Here is a 24843-nt window from a genome sequence, read left to right as displayed (position 1 = left end):
ACTTCCCTTGTTACCCTGAAAATCATAGAAATAATCATAAACTCCTATTGGAGAAAAAGCTGGCATGAGCGGTCTTCCTAGAAGAAAGCTGCTGGCGTCCTGGAGTCAGTAGGCACTCCTGGAGAACTCATTCCTAGACTGGGGTTAATTAAACTACAAACATGTCAGTCTGACAACTTTAACTGTTCATGCTCTATGTATTAGAATGTCTAGCTTTCTTTTACTTGCTCCTGGACAATTTCTCCCTGTCATGAGATTCTTCCTTAACTCACTGAGCCTGTGTTTACACCCAGTGGTTTACCTTTCATTGAAACTAGGCAGAAGGCAGGCTTGTGGTCTGTCTTCTCAGGTCTGGCAGGGCTGAAAACAAGACATGAGAATAAAAACATGGCTTTTGATGAAAAATGCATTTAACAGGTGGTTTTCTCCTTTGGTGACTGACATAGTTAACTTCCCTTGACGTACATCTGAGCCTCATGTCCTTCATATTTTTTTCTTTTAGATTCCATGTGGATGGCTCATGAACAAAAATGAGAAACACGACGATAAACTGGTAATGTTCACCAATCAATCTGAAGATTCTGAAAGGTAATAACAGTTTATTTGGAGATTATATGCTTCTAATACTAATATTCTAATTAGAGCACTTCTGCTTTGTGGCAATGATAGTGTATTAAGAGTAGAAGAGAAGCTGTCTGAATGGAGCTATATAGAATAGAAAAGGAAAAGATGACGGGTAACAGTATGGCCTATCTATCTGAACATATTTTCTTTTATTGCTATCCAGAGGACAAAAGTCATGGTAGGTTATGAAGATAATTTGATTTTTAAAGTATTTGTAAATTTCCATTGACAAGCCTTGGTGGATGGTTTTTCTGTAATTGCACAAATTTTTCTCCTAGGAAACAACTGTATTCCACCAGTAAGTTGAAGGAGTTGCTGTACCTTTTCTCCTGATTTGCTTAATCCTTAGCTCACCTGAAGGAGGGTGAGAAGTTTACTGAGTTCCTTATGAAAAAAAATCCCTTACTTAGGCACTTTCCACATTCTATCAATCTTTCAAAGTTTTTTTTAAAGCCTCCTTCTATTCGTTGGTTCAGAGTTATTTCTTTTTTTTTTTTAATGTGGCACCTAATACATGCAAGATATTGTGCTTGTTGCTTGCAGAAGAGGAATCAGATTCAGACCCTATACTCAAGCTGCTTGAAGTTTAGAAGTGAAAAGCCATGCAGATGCCTAAGCATCATATATGGTAGGATGCTCTGCCTCATGAAAGAGGCACAGATAAACTGTTCTTGGAAATCTGAGGAAAGTGAGATTTCCAGAGACTGGGATAGAAATACACAAAGAAGTGGTTTAACCTAATTTCTGGCAAAGAGAAACAGGAGAAAGATGGAAAAATAGAAGGAAAGGCTATTCCAAGCTGAAGGCAGAATGTGTACAAAGACGTGGTGGTAGGAAAGTCACGTATTTGTGTCTGGATCAACTAACAGTTTGTTTTGGCTTCCACAGGTGGTGTGTAGTAAAAAGAAGGAAACTCAGTTGATACTCTCTCTTGAGTGAGAGACTAAATAGCTGAGAATTTATTCTACAGGCCAATATTTCTGTTTATAGAGACAAAAATTCTATTTTGTGATACCTTTCAAGTGAAAGATAATTTCAAGAAATAATAATGATCAAGTTCTCAAGTCAGTATTTCTTAAACTAGGGTTCTGAGATCCTGTGTGTCTGGAGTCATATTCTCAGATTCTCTATGAGAACATTTTCATTAAAAGAGGCCCATCTGTACTTTCAATATGAAAATCATGACTTGACAAGGGGTACCATTAAGAATTTTGAGCCAAGGATTTCCAATAGGCTACTCTAACAATAGTGTTTAAAATTAATTGGAAAGGGAAAAGATCTGAAGTTCAAATAAATATAGAAATATTGATTTCTCCCATTCACCTCAATCAATTACATTCAGTATCTTTAACAAGCATTTTAGCCTTCAATTGTATATAATTTAGCATTTTCCTGTGCACTATACTTTATTATTCTAGAACTGTGTTGGGTGTGTAAGTCTCTCCTTGTCAATATGATTTTACCTACCTCAACGGAAAGACTCGACATGCAGCAGAATACTCCCCTCAAAGACTGTGGGTCTACAATAAGCATTGATCTGTTTTATATATATTTGAATAAAATATTAGTAAAATTGAAATTTACATCACAGGAGTCATTTAAGGATGAAGTTATTATACTGACAACCTCTAAGATACTATAGGCATTACAGAAGCAAAAAATATATGATGTGATGTTGAACAACTTCTAGGAAAGATGATACCCATCCTTCTTTGGTAGCAGAAGCATATGCTTGGCAAAATTTCACCGTGTAGACAAGAAAGAAAGAAGGAAGGGAAAAAGAAAGGAAGGGAGAAACCTATTATTTCTAAGATGTAGTGGCAATCCTCACCCGGCCACCTCTCCACATTCACAAGCCATTTCCTTCCACATGGAGAATTCTGAGGACTTTGTGTGAGCTCCTGAGTCCCATTCTCTTGCCTCTTCTCCACAGCCAGCAATGCAATTTACTGTTTAGTTCTATTTACCAATGATGAAAATTATGTAGAATTTAGTAGTTAACATTTTTTCTACAGTGGTTAAAAATTTGTATTTCTGAAAGAAATAGATAGGGTTAGGTTCTTTAATAGTAATATAAAATGTTCAGAAGCTGGTTTTCAAGTTGCCTTCTAGGGTGTATATACCCGGAAGTGCAGAAAGAAGGATGAGGGATGAGGCAGTGAGGCAGGGGCCGTGGTCCATGTCTTTGTCTGAGGGAAGTGGGAAAGAAGAATAAAGAAGAGAGGCAAGAGCGAACAAGACAGGAAAAGAATAGTGAGCACCTGAGTCATCTTTCCCTCTATCACTCCTGAACTGACTCCTTTTCTCATTGAAGTGCTTTAGGTCCTACATATTGATATTATGGTTGCCACACCAGGTTTCCTTTCAAAGGAAAATAAAGGAGTGGAAGGAATAATTTTGTTTGTCAGTGTGGGGGATTATCAAAGTAAACATGATGTTTTATAGTTTTTATATTTCCCTTTAACACAGTTTTGAAGCATATTGTTATTATGAAAGTGGTCCCACTCAACATGTATGATCCTGGGGTCATCCTGTTTTTGAAGTAGTCTTGTAATACCAGTTCCTCATTTTAATATTTTAATTTTTCTAAAGCAGATGCTTTCCTGTGGTAATATTGTAAGAAGAACGTCTTTTTTTTTTTTTTTTTTTTTTTGAGACAGAGTCTTGCTCTGTCGCCCAGGCTGGAGTGCAGTGGCACGATCTCGACTCACTGCAAGCTCCACCTCCAGGGTTCATGCCATTCTCCTGCCTCAGCCTCCCTAGTAGCTGGGACTACAGGCACCCACCACCACGCCCAGCTAATTTTTTTGTATTTTTAGTAGAGATGGGGTTTCACCGTGTTAGCCAGGATGGTCTCGACCTCCTGACCTCGTGATCCACCCGCCTCGGACTTCCAAAGTGCTGGGATTACAGGCATGAGCCACCGTGCCTGGCTGAAGAATGTCTTTTTTTTTAAAAAAATGGATTATGCCTTCAGAAAATTACAATTATAATCGTGCAAGAAAAACGACTACGATTCATTTTAGCCTGAAGTAGAGCTCATCTCAGAAGAATGAGATGACTTTGTGTTCTCATGAAGTGACCCTTTTACCTGGCATTAAATTCATTCACAACAGCAGTCATTCAACCTAATATTAAACAGGATCAAATGCCATCAGTTTTTCATGGCTTCTGGTAACGATATGGTGGATTTCAGATGCACTTAAGGAGCTCTGTGTCTTTCTTCATATTCAAGTCATTCAAACGTCTTTATGTAAAGCATTGGTGGACATTAAGAAAATTAAACAATACTTTTGTCTTTTTTTCTCCATGTGAGTAGCATACTCTCTTCCAGATGCAACACTGAGCAGCCAAACAGCTGCTGGCTATTAAAAGTCCCTTAAAGCTTTATTTTTTTTTCTCGTAAAAGGAAGAGAAATGTAGGAATGTTTATGGGGTGACAGGCAGATGTTTTAGTTGTACTATGTATGTGGTAAGTGAAAACTAAAATGATCTCTTTTATGATATCATCGGCATTCTTACAATTCTTTTGGCCTCTTTATTTTTAACCCCCTTCTTACCTGACTCTAAATTAAACTATTCTGGAAAGGCAGAAGAAAGAATTATTTATACAGTTGCGGTAAGTTAAGTTTATCTCACACCTTTTCATAAAGACAGACATCCCTGAAAATGTATCTTCCGTCCATTCATATTGTTTTGTTAAGTAGAAGAGAAACTTATAGTTTGAAGAGCTAAATAAAAGTATTTTTCTTTTCACTAAACAAGCAGCAGCACTGATGAATAAGTATTTTTAATGACAGGCAAAACATCATAGACCAATCATAATTTTTTTCATAAATTTTACTAATTTATTTGCAATTCAAATGTGTTAGTTTTTCAGAAATTACATGTCTTCAAACTAATAAACATCAAAGTCACATTGGGTTTCTGGACAATAGACTAAGTTTCTTCTCTTTCCACACTAAGGAAGCAGTCTCTCAACCTTATTTATTTATATGTAATATATTAGATGAAATTAAGTTTTATTGGATGGATAAATTCACAGAGATTTGAGACAAGGAGATTTGGGACAACTTGTGCTTTGAACCAGGCTCTGTAAAGCACATTTCAGAAAAGCCTCTTCCATGCAAACAACGCCCATGGGATAAACACAGATTTCCATATTCTGAGGCCTACCTTATCCAGAAGGTCCAAGAAGATATTTAGAGTACACCTTTTGTTCTGTCTGCCTTGAACACTTTATGCTTGCATAAACTCTTGGATTCAATGTAGAAATCACTTGTAAGGCTATTACTGTATGCTAGAAAGTGTTTGGGAGATGTTGTTGAAAAGAATACCAAATTAGAATTTTCCCAAGAATCAACTTAGCATTTTTCTGGGAAGTACTGGTACCAGCATAAAATTTGTGTGTCTAGAGACTGGAAATCACTCAGCTTTTACCTCCATGGAAATGTCTTTGGTAAAAGCTGTGGTGGCACAGAGCTTGCTTGGAGGTCTGTAGGAGGCCCCAGGCAGGCCACAGACAACCTGCAGCCAGCTGAATGAATTTTAAATCTGTCCTTTCTGTGTGTGGTAACTCTAAGGAGTTGCTCTCTTTTTGCAGAAGGCCTCAGAGTTTATGCTGAAAACATCTCCTCTGAGTTGATAATTCAATATACAGACCCTCCATGGCAGTACATTCCATTTCTGTGGCTTAAATTTGAAGCACTTTCAAAGCCAGTTAATATAATAGAAGGTATTGCATTAGTAAAATTCTAGTTTTCAGGGCAATTTGGAAATACCAAATTCACAACTCTCTGTGCTACTCTGACAGGAATTTGTGTAAATGCACTAAGTGAAGAAATAATGGGGGAAATGAAGAGACTAGAGTTTGGAAAATTCAATTTGGCTTTGGTTTGAATCTTTTTGTTTTTATTCCTTCACGTAAATTGAAAATTTAAATGTAATATCCTCAGTGAGTTGGGTTTTCATCCCTTGTAGGCTTTGGCTTGGGATACTACTTATGTCTCTGTTCAAATATGAGTTTAGAGAGTAGGCAGGTTACATTGAGGATTTGTTTCGAATACCTTTTTATTCCTCTTTTTAGTATTTTATATCATTTGCTAGTATTTATATTGACATAAGACTCTAGCTGTCACTTCATATTCTAAATATTCTGCTCTGTTAGTTAAATTGGATCATAATTATTTAAATCACACATCACCCCTCTTTCCAAGCCAACTGAACTAGAGAATCACTTTTCAGTTTCACATCTAGGAAATATTTCTATGTCAGGGGCATTTCTGCTTTCCAAGTCCAGTTATTTTCATTGTTCTAACCATGTAAGTTCCTTTATTTTCTTTATATTACCAGATCAGGGTTTTCAATTATGACAGAAAATACCAGCATACTAAAATGCAAAATAATATTTATTTTCAGATCCAAACCATTTGATGATTTCTCTTTTTTCTTTTCATTTTTTGCTGTGCTACCTCATACTTTGTTTTAGAACACAACAGTGGGACTGAATTGTGTCCCCCTAAATTCGTATGTTGAACTCCTAAACCCCAATGTGACTGCATTTGGAGATAGGGCCCTTAGGAGGTAATTAAGGTTAAGTGAAGTCATAAGGGTGGGGCTCTGGTACAATAGGATTAGTGCCCTTATAAAAAGAGACACCAGAGAGCTTGCTGTCTCTCTCCACACATGCACAAAGAAGAGGTCATTTGAGCACACTGCAAGCCTTGAAAAGAGGCCTTAGAATGAAACCTACCTGCTGGCACCTTGCTCACAAACTTCCCAGCCTTCAGAACTGTGAGAAATAAATACCCATTGTTTACACCCAATCTATGCTGTTTCCTTATGGCAACTCAAGAAGACTAAGACACTATTTATGCTACAGGTACTTAATAAGGATTTTATTTGCTTTTCTTGTTGATCTATAATGATTTCAGAGGCTGTGTGAAGGAGTTTGGCTTAAGCAGCTATTAATATCTAATAAACATCTAGAAGTCCAGGCAATATATTAGAAGATATTCCCTTAGGGGACCACCAATACTTCTGTTATTCAAGATATCATTACTAAACCTGATTCAACTTCAGGCTATTAAAAAATGTTCCAGAAAACAAGGACTTATTTTATCTCTATGTAAGAGTAATTTTTCCTTTCTTTATTATAAATTATAATTCATTAAAGGATGGTGAAATACCTTTTCATCCGTGGGCTCAGGGTACCTCATACCTACCCTTCTGAGCAAAGCTGATAGCAAAAGTTCTTATTTATTTAGAAGTGAAGAGCATCCACTATCTCAATGACACCATTTAAAATCAGTATTATGGTTAAGAGTGTGGTTTCTTGAGTCAGACTCCCTGAGTTCAAATCACGCTTCTTAGGTAAGTCATTTACTCTAAAACCTTAAAAATACTTCAAATTTTAATAATTTTCTCTTTTCTTAGAAGCACTCATGTAAAATTCAGCAAAACTCTATACATTACTAGAAAAATGTGCCACCAACTAGTTTTTTACAGTAAGAAATATACCATAAGAAGTACGTAGAATAGTTCTTGGCCTGCAGCAAACTTCAATAAATATTTGTTGAGTGAGTGAATAAAAGTTGCATAACTAAAATGATCAATAAAACATCAATAAAATAATATAATTGATATTTATCTCTTCCTATTTGGAATAAAAAATAGAAGATCTTGAATCTTCTGTATTTGTTTAATGGAGCTTCAGAGGTACAAATATGTGTGATATTTGCCATAACTTTATTGGTCTGAATTTACAAGGCTAATCTGGAGCCTAATTATTTCCTCTGGGCTCACTGTTCCTTCTAGGAATAATGCTGCTTGCTTGAGTTCATTTAAGCATCCATTATACCCAGTGTGACATCTTTTTTCTGACCACAAATGCGTAGTTTTTTTCCCGCAACTCTCCATGCCAACTATGTGTCCAATAATTCAATTTGGTGTTGACACTACCAGAAGTTAGTACAGACCCCACATGTTAAGGCCTCAGTCCCACAAGACTGCCCACACTTCAGAGGCCAGTTATAAGTCCAGTGACCACCCATACTTCTGACCAACATGCTACAAATTCAGAGGTTACCACAACCCCATCCTCAGATTTGGTAATTCATGAGAAGGACTCACAGAACTCAGGAAACACACGTTGCCAGTTTATTTTTAAGATACAACTCAGGAACAGCCAGATGAAAAGAATCCAAAGGGTGAGGCATGGGGATGCTGTCACACAGCGTCCTTGCCCTTAACAAACCTGCCATCTTCCCAGCACATCAATGTGTTACCAACCAGGAAGCTTTCCAAATCTCCTTGCTCAAGAGTATTTATATCCATACTGAACCCAGTAGACATAAATTTTTTAAAAGAGTATTTACATCCCAATGTCCAGCTCCCTCCCCTTCCTGGAGATTGGGGAGCTCCCTCCCCTTCCTGGAGATTGGGGAGCTCCCTCCCCTTCCTGGAGATTGGGGAATGGGGCTGAAAGTTCTTACCTTCTAATCACAAATTTGATCTTTCTGGCGGCCCCACCCTGAAGCTCTCCATGGATTCCACCCTGACAGACTTCATTAGCATAACTTAGGTGTAGTCCAGAGGACTGTATAGTTAAAATAACAAGAGACAGTCATTCTTATCACTTAAGAAATTCCAAGGGTATCAGAAGCTCTGTGCCAGGAACCAGAGACAAAGAATGTATTTTTTATTATATCACACCCACTTGTAACAGCCCAATGGATTCTCCTTGCCTGTTACCTAGACAAAGCCAACTTATCAAGACAGAGGAATTGTAATAAAGAAAGGATTTATTTCAGGCATAGCCAGCTGAATGAGAGACCAGTTTTATTCTTACTCAAATCTGTCTCCCTGAAAATTCAGGGATCAGGGCTAAGGATAATTTGATGAGTAGGGGATTGGGACATGGGTAGTGCTGATTGGTTAGGTTGGAGATGAAATCATACGGATTTGAAGCTGCCCTCTTGTGCTGAGTCAGTTCCTGGGTGGGGGCCACAAGACCAGATGAATCAGTTTATTGATCTGGGTGGCTCCAGCCGACACATTGAGTTCAGGGTCTGTAAAATATCTCTTCTTGGGTTTTACAATAGTGATGTTACCCCTAGGAGCAACTGGGGAGATTTCGAATCTTGATGTCTCTGGCTGCATGACTCCTAAACCATAATTTCTAATTCTGTGGATAATTTATTAGTCCTATAGAGGCAGTCTGGTCCCCAGGTAGAAGGGGGTTTATTTTGGGAAAGGGTTGTATATTAGTTCATTTTCATGCTGCTGATAAAGACATACCTGAGATTGGGAAGAAAAAGAAGTTTAATTGGACTTACAGTTCCGCATGGCTGGAAAGGCCTCAGAATCATGGCAGGAGGCGAAAGGCACTTATTACATGGCGGTGGCAAGAGAAAATGAGGAAGATGAAAAAGCGGAAACCCCTGATAAAACCATCAGATTTCATGAGACGTATTTACTACCACAAGAGCAGTATGGGGGAAACCACCCCCATCATTCAAATTATCTCCCACTGGGTGGCTCCCATAACACATGGGAATTATGGGAGTACAATTCAAGATAAGATTTGGGTGGGGACACAGCCAAACCATATCAGGTTGTTATCATCTTTGTTTCAAAGTTAAACTATAAACTAAATTCTTCCCAAAGTTAGTTTGGCCTACATCCAGGAGTGAATAAAGTCAGCTTGGAGGTTAGAAGCAAGATGGAATCAGTTAGGTCAGATCTCTTTCACTGTCATAGTTTTCTCAGTTATAATTTTTGTAAAGGCAGTTTCAAATTTTTGGTCTCCTTGTCTAAATTGCTCTCCTCTGTGTGGCTGCCATGCCCCAAATCTGCAGGCTAATTGTTTTTATTAACTAATACCTTAAGTCAGTGTTAAAGTAGTTAAATAAAGCATTTAAACATCACTGAAATTATGAAATAATACAGAAAGTAAGATTTAAAGATATATAGCATCTGCATATAATTAATTGCCTAATCCATTAACATTTAACTATTATAAATCATTCATTGACATATCCTGGTTTCTATGAAACTTTAATAGATTTAAACTTAATGGAATTTTCTTGATTGTCTTGGGACTTGTTAGTTGCTCTTTTTAATTTAGAAGTTTCTGCTTTACAGCTGTCAATGCTTAATGTCTATTTTATGCTTTGAGTTAAAATATGTCATTGATCATTGTTTTTTACTGATCTTGAGGCTTTTTTTCTGTACTTTTGAACAATTCTCTGAATATTCAGGCTTCCTTCCTCTTCTTCAATTTCCAGTCGTTAACAACAGCAACAAATAAACAGCAAGCAAAACAAAACAAAACAAAGAACCCAAGATCACACGTACTATATTTTCACTAATATGATCTTCCATGACTTTTTTTTTCCAATGAAAACATTTTCCTCTACCTGATCACATTTTTTTGCCTTAGCTGTTTGCCCTTTGGAGTCTATATTTGAACTTATTTCTATTTTAAATTGAAAAGTTGACCTTTGAATTCATGTACAACTCCCATGAATTCAAAATTAGGTAGCTCTGTACCCTCAGGAGCTTAGTGCAAGAAATAAAACATGGCCGGGCTCAGTGGCTCACACCTGTAATCCTAGCACTTTGGGAGGCTGAGGCAAATGGATCCCTTGAGTCCAGGAGTTTCAGAGCAGCCTGTGCAACATGGTGAAACCCCATCTGTATTAAAAGACAAAAAAAGAAAAAATTAGCTGAGCATGGTGACATGCACCTGTAGTCCCAGCTGCTGTGGTCTCAGTTACTCAGGAGGCTGAGGTGGGAGGATCTCTTGAGTCTGGAAGGCTGAGGCTAGTGAGCTGTGATTGCACCACTACACTTCAGCCTGTGTGACAGAGGGAGACCTCAAAAAAGAAAAGAAAAGATAAAACACACACACACACACACACACACACACACACACACAAAATATATACAAATGTAACATCTCAACACCTTTAAATACATTTATATTTTAAAAGTCAGAACAATAAATTTATGATAAAATTCATGTGAGCATAATGAATAATTTACAGATTATTTTTAAGGAACAAGTTGATTATCATCAAATTTAACTTAACCGAGGATCAGGGAATAACAGCTCCTTCCTAATTGTGTTAAGGTGAGGATTAAATGAGATAACGCATGCAAAGTGTTTAGCAAAAGGTTCATTTTGATTAAGACTTGTGTATTCATCTACCTAATCAACATGTCTACTTGAGAAGTCTAAAAGACGTCCCAAGTAAGAATCTCCTAAGACTAGTCTAAGTTTGCTCTTCTTTTGGTCTTCCCTGTCTGATATTGTTTGGCTATGTCTCCACCCAAATCTCATCTTGAATTGTAGTTCCCATAATTCCCAGGTGTTGTGGGAGGGATCCAGTGGGAGGTAATTGAATCATGGGAGTAGTTACCCCCATGCTGTTCTCATGATTTTGAGTGAGTTCTCAAGAGATCTGATGATTTTACAAGGGGACTTCCCCCTTTACTTGGCACTTCTCCTTCTTGCCATCCTGTGAAGAAGGTGCCTTTCTTCCCCTTTGCCTTCTGCCATGATTGTAAGTTTTCTGAGGCCTTTCCAGCCATGCAGGACTGTGAGTCAATTAAACCTCTTTCCTTTATAAATTACCCAGTCTCAGGTATTTCTTCATAGCAGCATGAGAACAGACTAATACACTGTCTCAGTAAAGGGCAACTTTATTATTTCCAGTTTCTTAACCTGAAAGAACTTGGAGGCATCCTTGAGCTTTTTCTCTCTTTCCCTTTTCCCTCCTACTGGCTAAATTCAAATTATGCCCAGAATCCCACCTTTTCTCTCCACATCCCTCACTACCATTCTGTCCAAACCACTAGCATCCCTAGCCTGCATAATTTCAAGAGCTTCTTAAACTGTCTCAGTACCTTTACCCATGCTTCCCTACAGGCTGTTCTAAACCCACCAACGAGAGTGATCTTTCCAAACTATGTCATATCATATCCCTCCTTTGCTGAAAACCCCCATTCACTCAGAGTAAAATGCAAAGTTTTTACAATGCCCACGAACCTCCTTGAGCTGGCTCCCTTTTACCTTTCTGGTGTAATCTGCTACAACCCCCCTTCTTACTCCCCCAACTCCAGCCATATTTTCCTTCTTGCTGTATGTTGGAAAAACCACACAAGCTCTAGCCTTAGAGATTTTGCACTGGCTACCTTTACAGGGAATGCTCTTTCCCCAATAAGCCACATGGCCCATACTACACCTCCTTCACTCCTTGCTCAATTGTCACCTTTCAATAAGTCCCACCTTTGATCACTCCATTTAAAATTGCAATTCCCATCTCCCCAGCTAACACCTCATAACCCTGATTCCACTTACATTGCTCTATATTTCTTCTATGACACCTATTACCTGTTAAAATGCTAACTAGACAAAGAACTACTACAAATGGGAAAGGGAAAAGACACCCATAATGAAAAATCAGTCAAGAACCAGAATGAACAATTACGGAAGAGAAAAGCAAATGAATAATGAACATACTGAAATATGATCAATATCACTGGTAATTAGGAAAATACAAATTAAAACAATGGAATTCTTTGGTTGGCAAAAATACCAATAACACCTAGGACTGACTTCAGTTGTAGGAAAATAAGAATTCTTACACATAGCTGATAGAAATGAAAATTATTGTAGCCAATTTAGAAAATAACCAAGAAGCACTATTAAAAGTTTTAATGTCCATACCCTTGGACCAAACAATCTAACATTGGTAAATCTATTCTATATAAATAAAATACTAGTATGTAAGAATATATCTAGACAGGTATTTCTATTGTGCATTGATTGTAGTGACATCAAGAGGAAAAAGTAATTAGAAACAACTTGCTATTCCATCATAGAGAAATGATTAAGTTGTGAACCCTGAAAATCTGAGACAGGTCTCAGTTAATTTAGAAAGTTTATTTTGCCAAGGTTGAGGATGCATGCCTTAGGAGGTCCTGATGACATGTGCCCAAGGTGGTCAGAGCACCGTTTGATTGTATACATTTTAGGAAGATATGAGACAACAATCAATATATGTAAGACAAACATTGGTTTGGTCTGAAAAAGGCAGGACAACTTGAAGTGGGTAGGGAGCTTCCAGGTCATAGGTAGATAAGAGGCAAATGGTTGCACTCTTTTGACTTTCTGATTAGCCTCTCCAAATGAGGCAATCAGATATGCATTTATCTCCATGAACAAAGGGGTGACTTTGAATAGATTGGGAAGCAGGTTTGCCCTAAGCAGTTTCCAGCTTGACTTTACCCTTTAGCTTCGAGATTTTGGGCCCTAAGATTTATTTTTCTTTCACAAAGTAAATTTGGCCCATTCATAATTTTCAAATATTATTTGGCTATTTAAAATAATTAGAGCAATATGTATGAACTGAAGGAATAGTTAGAGATTTTTTCATAAATGCAAAATAACCAAATAGCAGAGTTATATATAATACAATATTTGTTTTAATATTAAATATTTAATTTAAAATATATATATATTTTAAAAAGAAAGAAAAATATTTTGTGTATTAGTATATATATATACACACATATATTGTATATATACTCTACTTATATTTGTATAAACACAGAGAAAAATATGGAAGAATGATGTTAATACTAATTATCAGAGTAGAGTGGAACTGAAGGAAGCACAAGAACATTGTTAACTCTTTTGTGTTCTCTAATGTTTGCTTGTTAAAATGGGTGTATTTCTATAATGTAAAATATCCATTAAAAAATAAAACAGGCTACTATTTGAAAATACATGGTCCAATAACCTGATAAATAAGTTTATGTATTATATCAGATGACCTAAGTTGTTTTGAATGTTTTATTTTAATAGGTTTTTGGGGAACAGGTAGTGTTTGGTTATATGAGTAATTCTTCAATGGTGAATTCTGAGATTTTGGTGCACTATCACCCGGAAAGTGTACACTACCCAATGTATAGTCTTTTATCCCTCACCCCTGTCCCATTCTTTCCCCTGAGTCCCCAAAGTCCATTGTATCATTCTCATGCATTTGAGTTCTCATAGCTTAGCTCCCACTTGTGAGTGAGAACATATGATGTTTGTTTTTCCATTCTTGAGTTACTTCACTTAGAATAATGGTCTCTAATTCTATCCAGGCTGCTGCGAATGCCATTATTTTGTTTCTTTTTATGGCTGAATAGTATTTCATGGTATCTATCTATCTATCTATCTATCTATCTATCTATATCACATTTTCTTTATCCACTCATTGATTGATGGGCATTTGGGCTGGTTTCATATTTTTGCAGTTGTGACTTGTGCTGCTATAAACATGCTTCTACAAGTATCTTTTTCATATAATGACTTCCTTTCCTCTGGGTAGATATCCATTAGTAGGATTGCTGGATCAAATGGTAGATCTACTTTTAATTCTTTAAGGAATATTCACACTGTTTTCCATAGTGGTTGTAGTAGTTTACATTCCCAACAGCAGTGTAAAAGTGTTCCCTTTTCACCACATCCATGCCAACATCTATTATTTCTTGATTTTTTTGATTATGGCCATTCTTGTAGGAGTAAGGTGGTATTACATTTTGGTTTTGACTTGCATTTTCCTTATAATTAGTGAATTGAGCATTGTTTCATGTTTGCTGGTCATTTTTATATCTTCTTTTGGGAATTATCTATTCATGTCGTTAGCCCACTTTTTGATGGGGTTATCTGTTTTTTCTTGCTGATTTCTTTGAGTTCCTTGTAGATTCTGGATATTAGTCTTGTGTTTCATGTGTAGATTGTGAAGATTTTCTCCCACTCTGTTTACTCTGCTGATTATTTCTTTTGCTGTGCAGAAGCTTTTTAGTTTAATTAAATCCCATCTATCTTGTTTTTGTTGCATTTGGTTTTGGGTTCTTGGTTATGAAGTCTTTACCTAAGCCAATGTCTAGAAAGGTTTTTCCAATGTTATCTTCCAGAATTTTTACGGTTTCAGGTCTTCTATTTAAGTCTTTGATCCATCTTGAGTTGATTTTTGTATAAGGTGAGAGATGAGGATCCAGTTTCATTCTTCTACATGTGACTAGCCAATTATTCCAACACCATTTGTTGAATAGGGAGTCCTTTCCCCACTTTATGTTTGTGTTTGCATTGTCAAAGATCAGTTGGCTCTAAATATTTGGCCTTATTGCTGGGTTCTCTATTCTGTTCCCTTGGTCTATGTGCCTATTTTTATACCAGTACCATGCTGCTTTGTCAGGTCACTATGGCCTTATAGTGTAGTTTGAAATTGGGTATTGTGATGCCTCCAGATTCATTCTTTTTGTTTAGTTTTACTTTGGCTGTGTGGGCTCTTTTTTTGGTTCCATATGAATTTTAGGATTGTTTTTTCTAGTTCTGTGAAAAATGATGGTAGTATTTTGATTTGAATTGCACTGAATTTGTAGATTGCTTTTGGCAGTATGGTCATTTTCACAATATTGATTCTACCCATCCATGAGCATGGGATATGTTTCCATTTGTTTGTGAGATGACCTAGATTTTTATCTCAATGCTTCAAAATAATGTGACATTTAAAATAAATTATATGATTTCAATGTTGGAGTTTAGGCAGTTTCCTTAATTTACATATGAGGAAAATGTGATCCTCATGTACTGATACATAGCAGATTCTTGATATATAACTGTTGAATAAATGAATATGTGTGTATTAATTAATATACAAATGAATGAGCTAAGTAATTGCCCAAATCATAGCTAGTTGGTTAATCTAGAATACAACTCTTCTGATTCCAGGTCCAGGGTTCTTCCCATCATGACACAAGCCTGGGAGAACAACATGCAGACATGTATTGCATGAAGCTAGATAGGCTTAGCTAGAAAACTCTTACAAACATTCTAGCTCTAAATTTGCCTAAGGCAAAAATCATGATACTCATGCTGTAGAACCATATTTATGTCTTCTTAGAAAACCTATTGTCTTTTATTTTGGGAGTTTTGTTTTATTTTGAGACATACAATATAATGCTTAAAAACTAATTTTAAACACATGAGATACAAAACAATGCCTAGTAACAAGATGTTCCACTCTGGACCCTGCTGCTCTGTAAGAAGCCAGCCATTGACCACACGCCATCTTGCATAGAACGTCCTTGTGGTTTCTGCAGTAAGCCCTCCTGTGGTCCTTCCAAGCACTAAATAAAGCATCAGTAGGGCCACTCAGTTGTCCCCTTTCATGGAACATTTGATTAGCATGTTTTCTGGACTTTCCTCATACCTCAAAACTTTCTTTCCTGCCCCCTACTCATCCAGACTCATCAGAAGCATCCATTTACATAGCTTAGAGTCCATTCATAAATTAATCATGGTTATTGCAGCCACCAAAGTTCCCCTTGACCTTCAACTCCTACTCTCTTCCCCAGCACACAGTTCCACTTTTGCTAATATTCAGAGTATCTTACCAAAAAGTGACCTTTACTTTCACTCTCACCAAGCAGATCCAAAAAGCCAGTTTCACTTTGTGACACTTCCCTCCGGGTTTATTTCTACCCATGATTAGTGATTTTCCAGTACAGTTTTGTTTGTTCTCTTAACAGAGCCTGAACAGAGGACTTGAAATGGCCAGCTGAGCTGGGGTTCCAGAAATCTGCTGGATAAAAAGGAACAAAAAGCTCTCTGGGGAAATTAAAACAAAAATAAACAACAACAAAGAATCTGTTGAAAAAAAGGTAGCCAAGGTGCCTGATTACTGGCAGTAACTCCAGGATCATTAAACCAATAGCTTTGGCATTAAGTGTTTGCAACAGTTCTCTTTGAACTAGATTGTTCTATCATAGGAAAAGACAGCAGTTTGTTGGTGGTTTCTAAGAGCACCACAGGAGCCCACTGGTCAGGGTATGTGTGCTTGGGGGTCTCTATGAATCCAGAGACTGCCAGGGACCCCACAGCTGCCAACTGTCAAAGCTCTGCGTAAAGATGAAAAACGTTGCTCAGAAGTGTGGAAAACCCCCTCAGCCTGACAAATTCTAACTAGGTACAGTTTTGAGACATTGTGTCTAAATAAAGTCTACTGAGGGCCCTACTATAAAGTTTTTGAGAAATCTTGGACTGTAAATATTCCTCTTCTTAGTGGATTATGCAAAAAGGAATTTGTAATTTTGTAGCATCTCTGTCGAAACTCTTCTGCAGTTGTCTCGGTGAACCCATTGTTCAGCATTCTCAGGGGTGGTTGGTGTTACCTATTTGGGTGAGAACCAAGGCAAGAGGAAGCTCCTTTAGCATGTCTGTGCCCATCTAGGGGCAGTAAAGGAACCCAGTGAACGTGGTCACAGTGTTGCAACACACAAAAGAAAGAAATGCCAAATGCCATCTCAATATTGACAGGTAAGGGCTCTGCCTCTGACCGTGGTTTTTGAGGGGATGCAGTTCCCAGGACAATGCTAGCTTGTGTAGTGCCTTTGTGTAATTGAGAAAAAAGCACCCTTTCTTCTGGGCATATGCAGCCCCACACGAGGTGTCTTGGCTGGGCAAGTAGAGAATGGGCTGTATCCCAGCCTTCGCTCCTAAGCCATGTGCTGTTACACAGCAACCTACACAACCGTCCTCAGGTACCTACCCTGACAAGTTACCTACTCTGATGCCACTTGAAAAGATTAGGCTTCCTTGGTTTCCTTTCTTATCTGAGGGTACCAAAAGAATGATGCCTCTATTCTGGGCATTGTGAATTTGTGTTTACATGATCAGCTTTCTCTTCTCCAGGCCATTCTTCTCAGGCTGTTGAAGCTTGGCGCACACACTATTCTTAATTCCAGTGAAGAATAGAGGAATGTGGGAGATAAAGATCAATTCAGTGATAAGCTTAATTTCAGATCTCTCAGCTTGTCATGGGTTGAAATCTTTAATCAATGGTTCCCAGGCGTCACTTCCTCCTCCCATTCATTGATCCCTGCTCATAACCAGGGCCTTTGAAGACCTTGTTTTTCCTGCCCATCTACCTCTGCCAGAAAGGGGTATTTCTGGGCTAGAAACATAGTAATATTGCTTTCTTATAGACCTCATGTCCGACTTCTTTTAAGTGCAAACTGCTGTCTAAGTAACAACTAGCTTTATAGGATATCTTGAAGCTTAGTGTGCTGTAGATATTATCAGTATTTTGCTAACAGTTTCCCAGCTCTAGCATCCATCCCTTCTTGGTTCCCTGAAGTTGTGTCGCCACCATTTCCATGAGTGTGTCCCAGGTTTCCCTAAATTTTCTGGTTTTGTTTTTTGTTTTGCTTTGTTTTTTGTTTCGAATTATCTATCCACTCTCTCTCCTTGCTCAATGCTTTCAGCTGGACCTGCCATGTCACATCTGAGTTTTCTCAAGTCCCTTTGTTTGTTTGGTTGGTTTTAGGATTTCACTAAACTTCCTCTTAATTGTTTACAACTTTGTGTCTCTGGCCATCCAAGAGGATCTATACCCTTTTCAAAGATCTCTTTTAAAGGTTTACATGTTAAAGGCAGTCTCTTTCTCATTATCCTCCCTAATTCTTCATTTTTATTTAAAAATTTTAAATACCTCAGAGCTATATGTATATTTTATGACAGCTCAGGCCATCATTACTTTGAAAGAACAGCTTGTTCTCATAATATATTCCATGATTTTGTTAACACTCTCTTTGAACTTATATTTTCCAAACACATAAACCAACTTTTAAAAATTTTGCCTTAAGGCAACCCATCTTCTTGATCAGTTGAGTTGGCCTTCACTAGATCTTTCAAGCCATATTTATTAAGGAACTTGAGGGTAAATTCACTATAAGTTTGTTTAGAGGCAAAATAATGCTATAGTTTTTGTTGTTTTCAACAGAAACCTTGAAATGTAAGCTCCATGAAAACAGGGATTTTTTTTCTGTTTTGTTCATTGACATAATATGCTCACCACTAAGAAATGCATCTGGCCCATAATAGGTGCTCAGTTGTTATTTGCCAAATGAATGATAAAATCTAGTCATTAAGAAATTTTGCACTGTAGCTCTGTGAGAATGATTTCATAAGCAAACAATCTAAATGCCTTGTAAACCTCTTTGCACCAGAAAGTTTATGCTATATATATCAAATCCATATGTTTTGGGTTATTTTCTTCTCTAAATGCAATTCTTTACAGTGAAGGTCATGTGCTACTTTTCAGCCTATTCCTATAAATTTGTGCATTTTCTCTGTAGCTTATTCCTTTTGCTTTAGCATTTTGGTTTGAAAAGTCCTAAAAATGTCATTGCTTACTTTCTCTTACAAGTAATTTCTAAAAAAAAACAAGAATGAAACTTCTCCTAGCCAAGGTCCTTAAGAAAGAACAAATATTTATACTCACTCAGAAACACATCTATTATCCACATCCTCTAGTTCTTTTCTAGGATCTATTTTTAAAAACATGATGAACATTTTCATAGTTACTCAATATTTAAAATTGCCTTTGCCTGTAATATCAGTGAATCTTTCACGTGTATTTATTCAGTCAAGCAAGATTCGTCATTACAGAAACTTTTCTTTCCATAGTGCAAAACACTTGAATAGTAGTGAATCTATACCATGACATTCCATTGCTCACTGATAAGGACTTTGACTTTCTTATATGGCTCTCCTTATTAACAAGAATAATACCAACAATCTTCATTTCTCTTTCATGGTGGCTAATGTATTTTGAGGAGGATTTCTAAATTTGCCCCCAAATTGCTTCAGAATTCTTGGGTAATTCCCAGTTTTTTGTTTATGTTTAGTTTTCCAGCTAGGTTTGGAATAGATTTACATGTTAAAGATAATCTCTTTCTCATTACTCTCTTCGATTCTTCATTTTTATTTAAAAAATTTAAATACTTCAAATGTGTATTTTAGCTTGAACTTAGGTGTTCTTTTTTTTTTTTTTTTTTGAGACAGAGTCTCGCTCTGTCACCCAGGCTGGAGTGCAGTGGCCTGATCTCGGCTTACTGCAATCTCTGCTCCGCCACCAAGCTCAAGCGATTCCCCTGCCTCAGCCTCCCAAGTAGCTGGGATTACAGGCGCCCGCCACCACGCCCAGCTAATTTTTGTATTTTTAGCAGAGAAGGTGTTTCACCATGTTGGCCAGACTGGTCTCGAACTCCTGACGTCAGGTGATCCACCCGCTTCAGCTTCCCGAAACGCTGGGATTATAGGCATGAGCTGCTGTGCCCGGCAGGATTTAGGTGTTCTTAAAGAGAGCATTCATGTAAGAACATCCAAAGTCTTTAACAGTAAAGCTAAACAACAAGTTTCTTAACTCTTAGCAGCCATCTGCTTGTAATTTATGAGTACAACTTTTATATTGCACTGATAAATAGCCCACTGCTTTCTAATTGATTTTTTTCCCATTTTTGATGTATTTAACACATTGTATTTTTTTAAGTTCATTAAGACTTTGAGTCAAGTCTATTTGTGTTTGTTCTTGAATGCTTTGAACTGAATTCTTATTCTACCCATGGTTCTTTGAGTAAAAGAAGGAGAATTTAATTTCTTATGTTTTTTTAATGACTGATAAAACACTAATCAGAAAAAATAAAATATAAAACACTATGTATCTGTAATCTCAATTTTAAAAATACGTATATAAATAGAAAGAAAATAGAAGCAAATCTATCATAATTTTATTTTAAATTTTCTACGTTGAAATTGTATTATTATAACAATTATTATAAAAACCTTTATACAGAAGATTAAAGTACTTGCTTTTTCTATTTATTTATTTATTCAGCGTTTGTTGAGCCTTTGCTAAATATTTATAGTTATCTTTGGTATTAATGTATATTACTAAGCAATTGTTAATTTTTTTCATCTTCAAAGCTGTATATACTTTATATCTCAGGTAATTTGTAATTCCATTAAAAAAAATGTGACAAATTCTTTGGTTTTCCAAACTGGGAATTTCACATTTAATTGTTATGATTTCTATTACATAGTCAACCACACACAATTGCTTCCTATACCAATTGCAGAATTTTAGCTCTTTAGAGCCAAATATTATATTCGTTGATTTATTTTCTAACTTAAAAAAAACCCATACTTGTTACAGGAAAAAACTTATTAAAAAGACCTACCTCTACCATTATCACTAGTTGATCTGTCTTAATTCTTTACCTTTAGCAATTTACAAACACAGGTTTAAAATGGATTTTTATCACAATATTAGTTTTAGACACAAAAGCTATAAAAAGAAAGTATTGTGGACCTTGTCAATTTATTTCTGAGTACAGAAAATGGATCATTTATTCCTGAGTAAATGCAGTGGTTAAGAGCTCACCGTGAGCAAATTACTTAATCTCTGTGAGTCTCAGTTTCCTCAACTCTAAGAACAGGGAGACAGTTTCCACCTTAAAAGGGCCTTCTGAAGACTTAATAAAATCAAGAGTATGGTGTTTAATGCAGTGCCTGGCTCCATGAATCCTGCCATCACTGTGACTAGTCTGGGCAGGAGGTCTGTTTGTTTGTATGTATTTCTACAAGCATCAGCAACGTGAGTGTAAATGTCATTTATTTAGCAGAATGCTACTGTTTCCCATTCATCCTGTCATCACTCACAAAACCAGTTCACTTCACTCCCTGCTGGTCCTTGTTCTTACTACCGAATGCTATCAGCCCTGGTCAGTTTATTTCTGAAATGCCAGCTATAGTCAGACTTGCCATTGCTGCCAAGTAATCTAACTTACCGAGTTTTAGGAATTTGTCTTCTAGCCTTTGTATAGCTGCATTACTACAAACACTAGATTTGCTTTTATGTCAATCATATAAAGAGGATTATGAAGAACAACAAACAATTTTATTCCAAACAATTTTAATACAAATAACTTTTAATTTCCTGGTCTCTCACATTGTCATGACCCTTGTTAATTCCCATCTGAATTCGATTGTTTGACATGTTATAATAAACAAAGAGAACCCAATGTTTTTGATATTTCACCTGTGAAAAAATGGTCCACTCTCTATAATCAGAAATAAATAAACAAGGTCCATAATACTTGGGTTTTATAACTTTTCTAGCCAAAGGTAATGCTGTGATATAATTCCATTTTAATCCATGTGATGCTGTCTGATGTCAAGGCTCATACCACTGTTGTTTAAAGAATAATTTTAAAAATTCCCTTATATGCACATTTCTTCCTTCTATAATCCCATCTGAAATTATGAGCATATAGACAGTTGATTTTGAAGGTGTATGGGGGTTACTCAAAGACGTTTTTAAAAAATATTTATTGACTTAATGGAGAAGTTTTTTTTTTTTTTTTTTTTTTTGCTTTTTCACCCAGGCTGCACTGCAGTGAAGTGGCACAATCTTGGCTTACTGCAACCTCTGCTTCCGGGGTTCCAGCAATTCTCCTGCCTCAGCCTCCTGAGTAGCTGGGATTACAGCCACCTGCCACCATGCCAGGCTAATTTTTGTAATTTTAGTAGAGATAGGGTTTTGCCATGTTGACCAGGCTGGTCTCGAACTCCTGACCTCAGGTGATCCACCCACGTTGGCCTCCCAGAGTGCTAGTATTACAGGCATGAGCCACTCTACCCTGCTGAGAAGAAGTCTGTGTGTGTGTACGTTTTTTTTTTCTATTGTTCATGGATATTAGCACTCACTCATATTTCCAAAAGCAAGTTTCTATAATCTGAGGATTCCAACAGAGCCTATTTGTTTATTATGAGAAGTCCACAGGGAGGTGAAATGCCAGCCATTAAATAGAGCAAAGATGAAGACACTCAAGGTTTAGGGGTTTTGTTTATTTTGTGTTTTTTACTATTTGAACTTTAAATATTATGATGGGAGTATTTCATTTCATTTTCTAGAATCCTTGGGCTAGAATACGCCATCACAGTAATATGATGCACACAAATGCTCTTCCTCCACATCCTTTTAGAAAAACAAAACTAAAACTAAATCATCTTAGTTGCTTTGGTTTGCACTAATTTCGTAAACCCCAAGAAAGATTTATTGGTCTGCATCTTAGTTCCTGCTACATAATGAAATGCTAATTTCATTTTTATAAAATAATTTCTACATTGAGCAAAAGATAATTTTAAGATCAAATCAGATCTTATCTTTTAGGTTTAATATTTTAATTGCTTTTTTGCACTTATAAAATAATTTTAAACTTATCAAAAAATTTTTAAGAAGTGCACAAAAATATTTTTTTCCTCAGCCATTTGGAAATAAGTTACCACTGAAAGTTTAAAGTCTGCTTTGTGAGAAAGAAAAAAATTTTAAAAAGGTACCACTGGATGATTTAGTATGCATATCCTTAAACAAGGATATACCACAAGATAACCATCAAAATCAGAAAATGAACATCGATACACTACTACATCTAATCCTCAAACTCCATTCAGGTTTTGCCAATTATCCTATTAATATCCTTTGCATAAAAAAGGCTCCAATCCAGGATCTTACATTACATTTAGTTTTCATAAATTTTATTCTCTTACAATCTGGGTCAGTTTCTCAGTCTTGGCTTAACTTTCATGACCTGACACTCTGGAATATTATAGGCTTGATATTCTGTAGAATGTCTCTCAATTTTCTTTTGGCTAATGTTTCCTTGTAATTAGATTCAGGTTGTATAATCTTGGCAAGAATATTACAGATGTGAAACTTTTTTTATGCATCTTGTCATATGATCATAGTTTGGATTTTTCTCATTACAGGTGATTTTAACCTTGATCATTTGATTAAAGTGGTACCTGCCAAGATTCCCCAATGTAGCGTTATTCTTTTACATTTCCCCTAGTATTCATTACATACTTGGTGGTAGGAGTATGAAATTATGTAAAGATCCCATTTCTTATCAAATTTTCAGCCACCAGTCTTAGCATCTATTGATACTTCTTACTGAGATTATTACTATGACGGCTGTCAAATAATGATTTTCTAATGGGATAATGTTCTCTACACTTATCAGTAGGCATTCTAATGTAAAGAAAAGCCTTTTCTTATCCCCACTTATGTTTATTTTAACATTTGCATCAGTATAGGTTAGTAATTCCTACTTTATTTGATGAATTCTAATGTATTCTTATTATTACATATTTTGATATTGAAAGTATGCCATATTGGATCAATTCTTTGAATCCTGCCTAATTTCTGGCACGAAAAGAAATTCCAGGCTCATCAATTTCACATCCATATGAAGATCACAGAAGAAGAGAATGAATATGAATTATTGCAATTTTTTATAAAAATGAGCTTACATATGACAACATAATGTCTCTTCTCATCTCTGATAGCATGTCCCAATCTTTTTGCATAGCTGATAAAGCAGAAGCCACTTTTTGTCATACCCCTTGCATTAGTTTTGTTAGAGATGATACGAAATATTCTGAATCAAATCATGATCTGTTGTTATTATGTATAGGGTAATTCTACATATATATAAAATGAGAACTGTTTCTGAAAAGCTTCTACAGAGCATATACGAGGAAAGTTATTGGATGTAAGTCTATTATATAAATGTCCAACAATGATTGCAACTTAAAAACCAGCTTTATTAAGGAATAAATAATTGTGCTCACTTCAGCAGCACATATACTAAAATTGGAAGAATACAGAGGCAATTAGCACGGCCTACATGAAAGGATGCAATGCAATTTGTGAAGCATTACATATTTTTTAAAAAAGTTTTAACATAAATGAGACAAAGGAAATGAGTTATAATTATTACTCACATGTACACCACAAATTCTCTACACCCATACCCCTTCTCCGGAACTCAAAATTCAAAATGAAAACCTTGGGGAAAAGCGCCAGCAATCTCAGAAACTATTTTCGACCTGAACTGAGTGCAGAGTGCCCTCTAGAGGCATCATTAAATCAATGCAATTTTTCCAACGGCAGAGGAACTGTTTAAAGCTCGATAGAAGCTTTTCAGAAGCAGTTCTCGTCAAATAGGTAGGATTACCCTACACATAATAACAACTGATCATGATTTGTTTCAGCGTATTTTGTAGCATCTCAAACAAAACTAATGCAAAGGATCTGACAAAAAGTGGCTTGCGCTTTATCAGCTACACGAAAGGACTGGGAACGTGCCATCAGAGATGAGAAGGGACGTTAACGCTGTCCTATGACATTTTGTAAGCTGTTACGACGTCTTCTAAATATTTCACGCAGAAAGAATGTCTTCAATAATTTATTCCATTATTTCTTAACATTCCTTAACACCCACAGACAGTTCAGGCGTCGACTGAGATTGGCA

General features: G+C 36.5%; 1 protein-coding gene and 1 non-coding gene across 2 annotated transcripts in view; both read left to right on the top strand.

Moving 5' to 3' along the window:
- Positions 1-508: 508 nt before the first annotated feature.
- The window catches only part of TNIP3 (TNFAIP3 interacting protein 3), an 84203-nt gene continuing 59868 nt past the window's right edge, over positions 509-24843 (top strand). The window contains exon 1 of the mRNA XM_008969488.4: positions 509-588. Within this exon, the coding sequence (XP_008967736.3) occupies positions 521-588 (68 nt within the window). The 5' untranslated portion in view covers positions 509-520. The remainder of the gene's footprint in view (positions 589-24843) is intronic.
- LOC112439676 (U6 spliceosomal RNA) lies at positions 24153-24258 on the top strand. The gene has a single exon (XR_003027926.1). It is a non-coding gene; the product is annotated as a U6 spliceosomal RNA (small nuclear RNA).

Source organism: Pan paniscus, chromosome 3, assembly GCF_029289425.2.
Source record: "Pan paniscus chromosome 3, NHGRI_mPanPan1-v2.0_pri, whole genome shotgun sequence".
NCBI classification, from domain to species: Eukaryota; Metazoa; Chordata; class Mammalia; order Primates; family Hominidae; genus Pan; species Pan paniscus.
The sequence above is the reverse complement of the archived record's forward strand: the minus strand, read 5'-3'. Positions and strand labels throughout refer to the sequence as shown.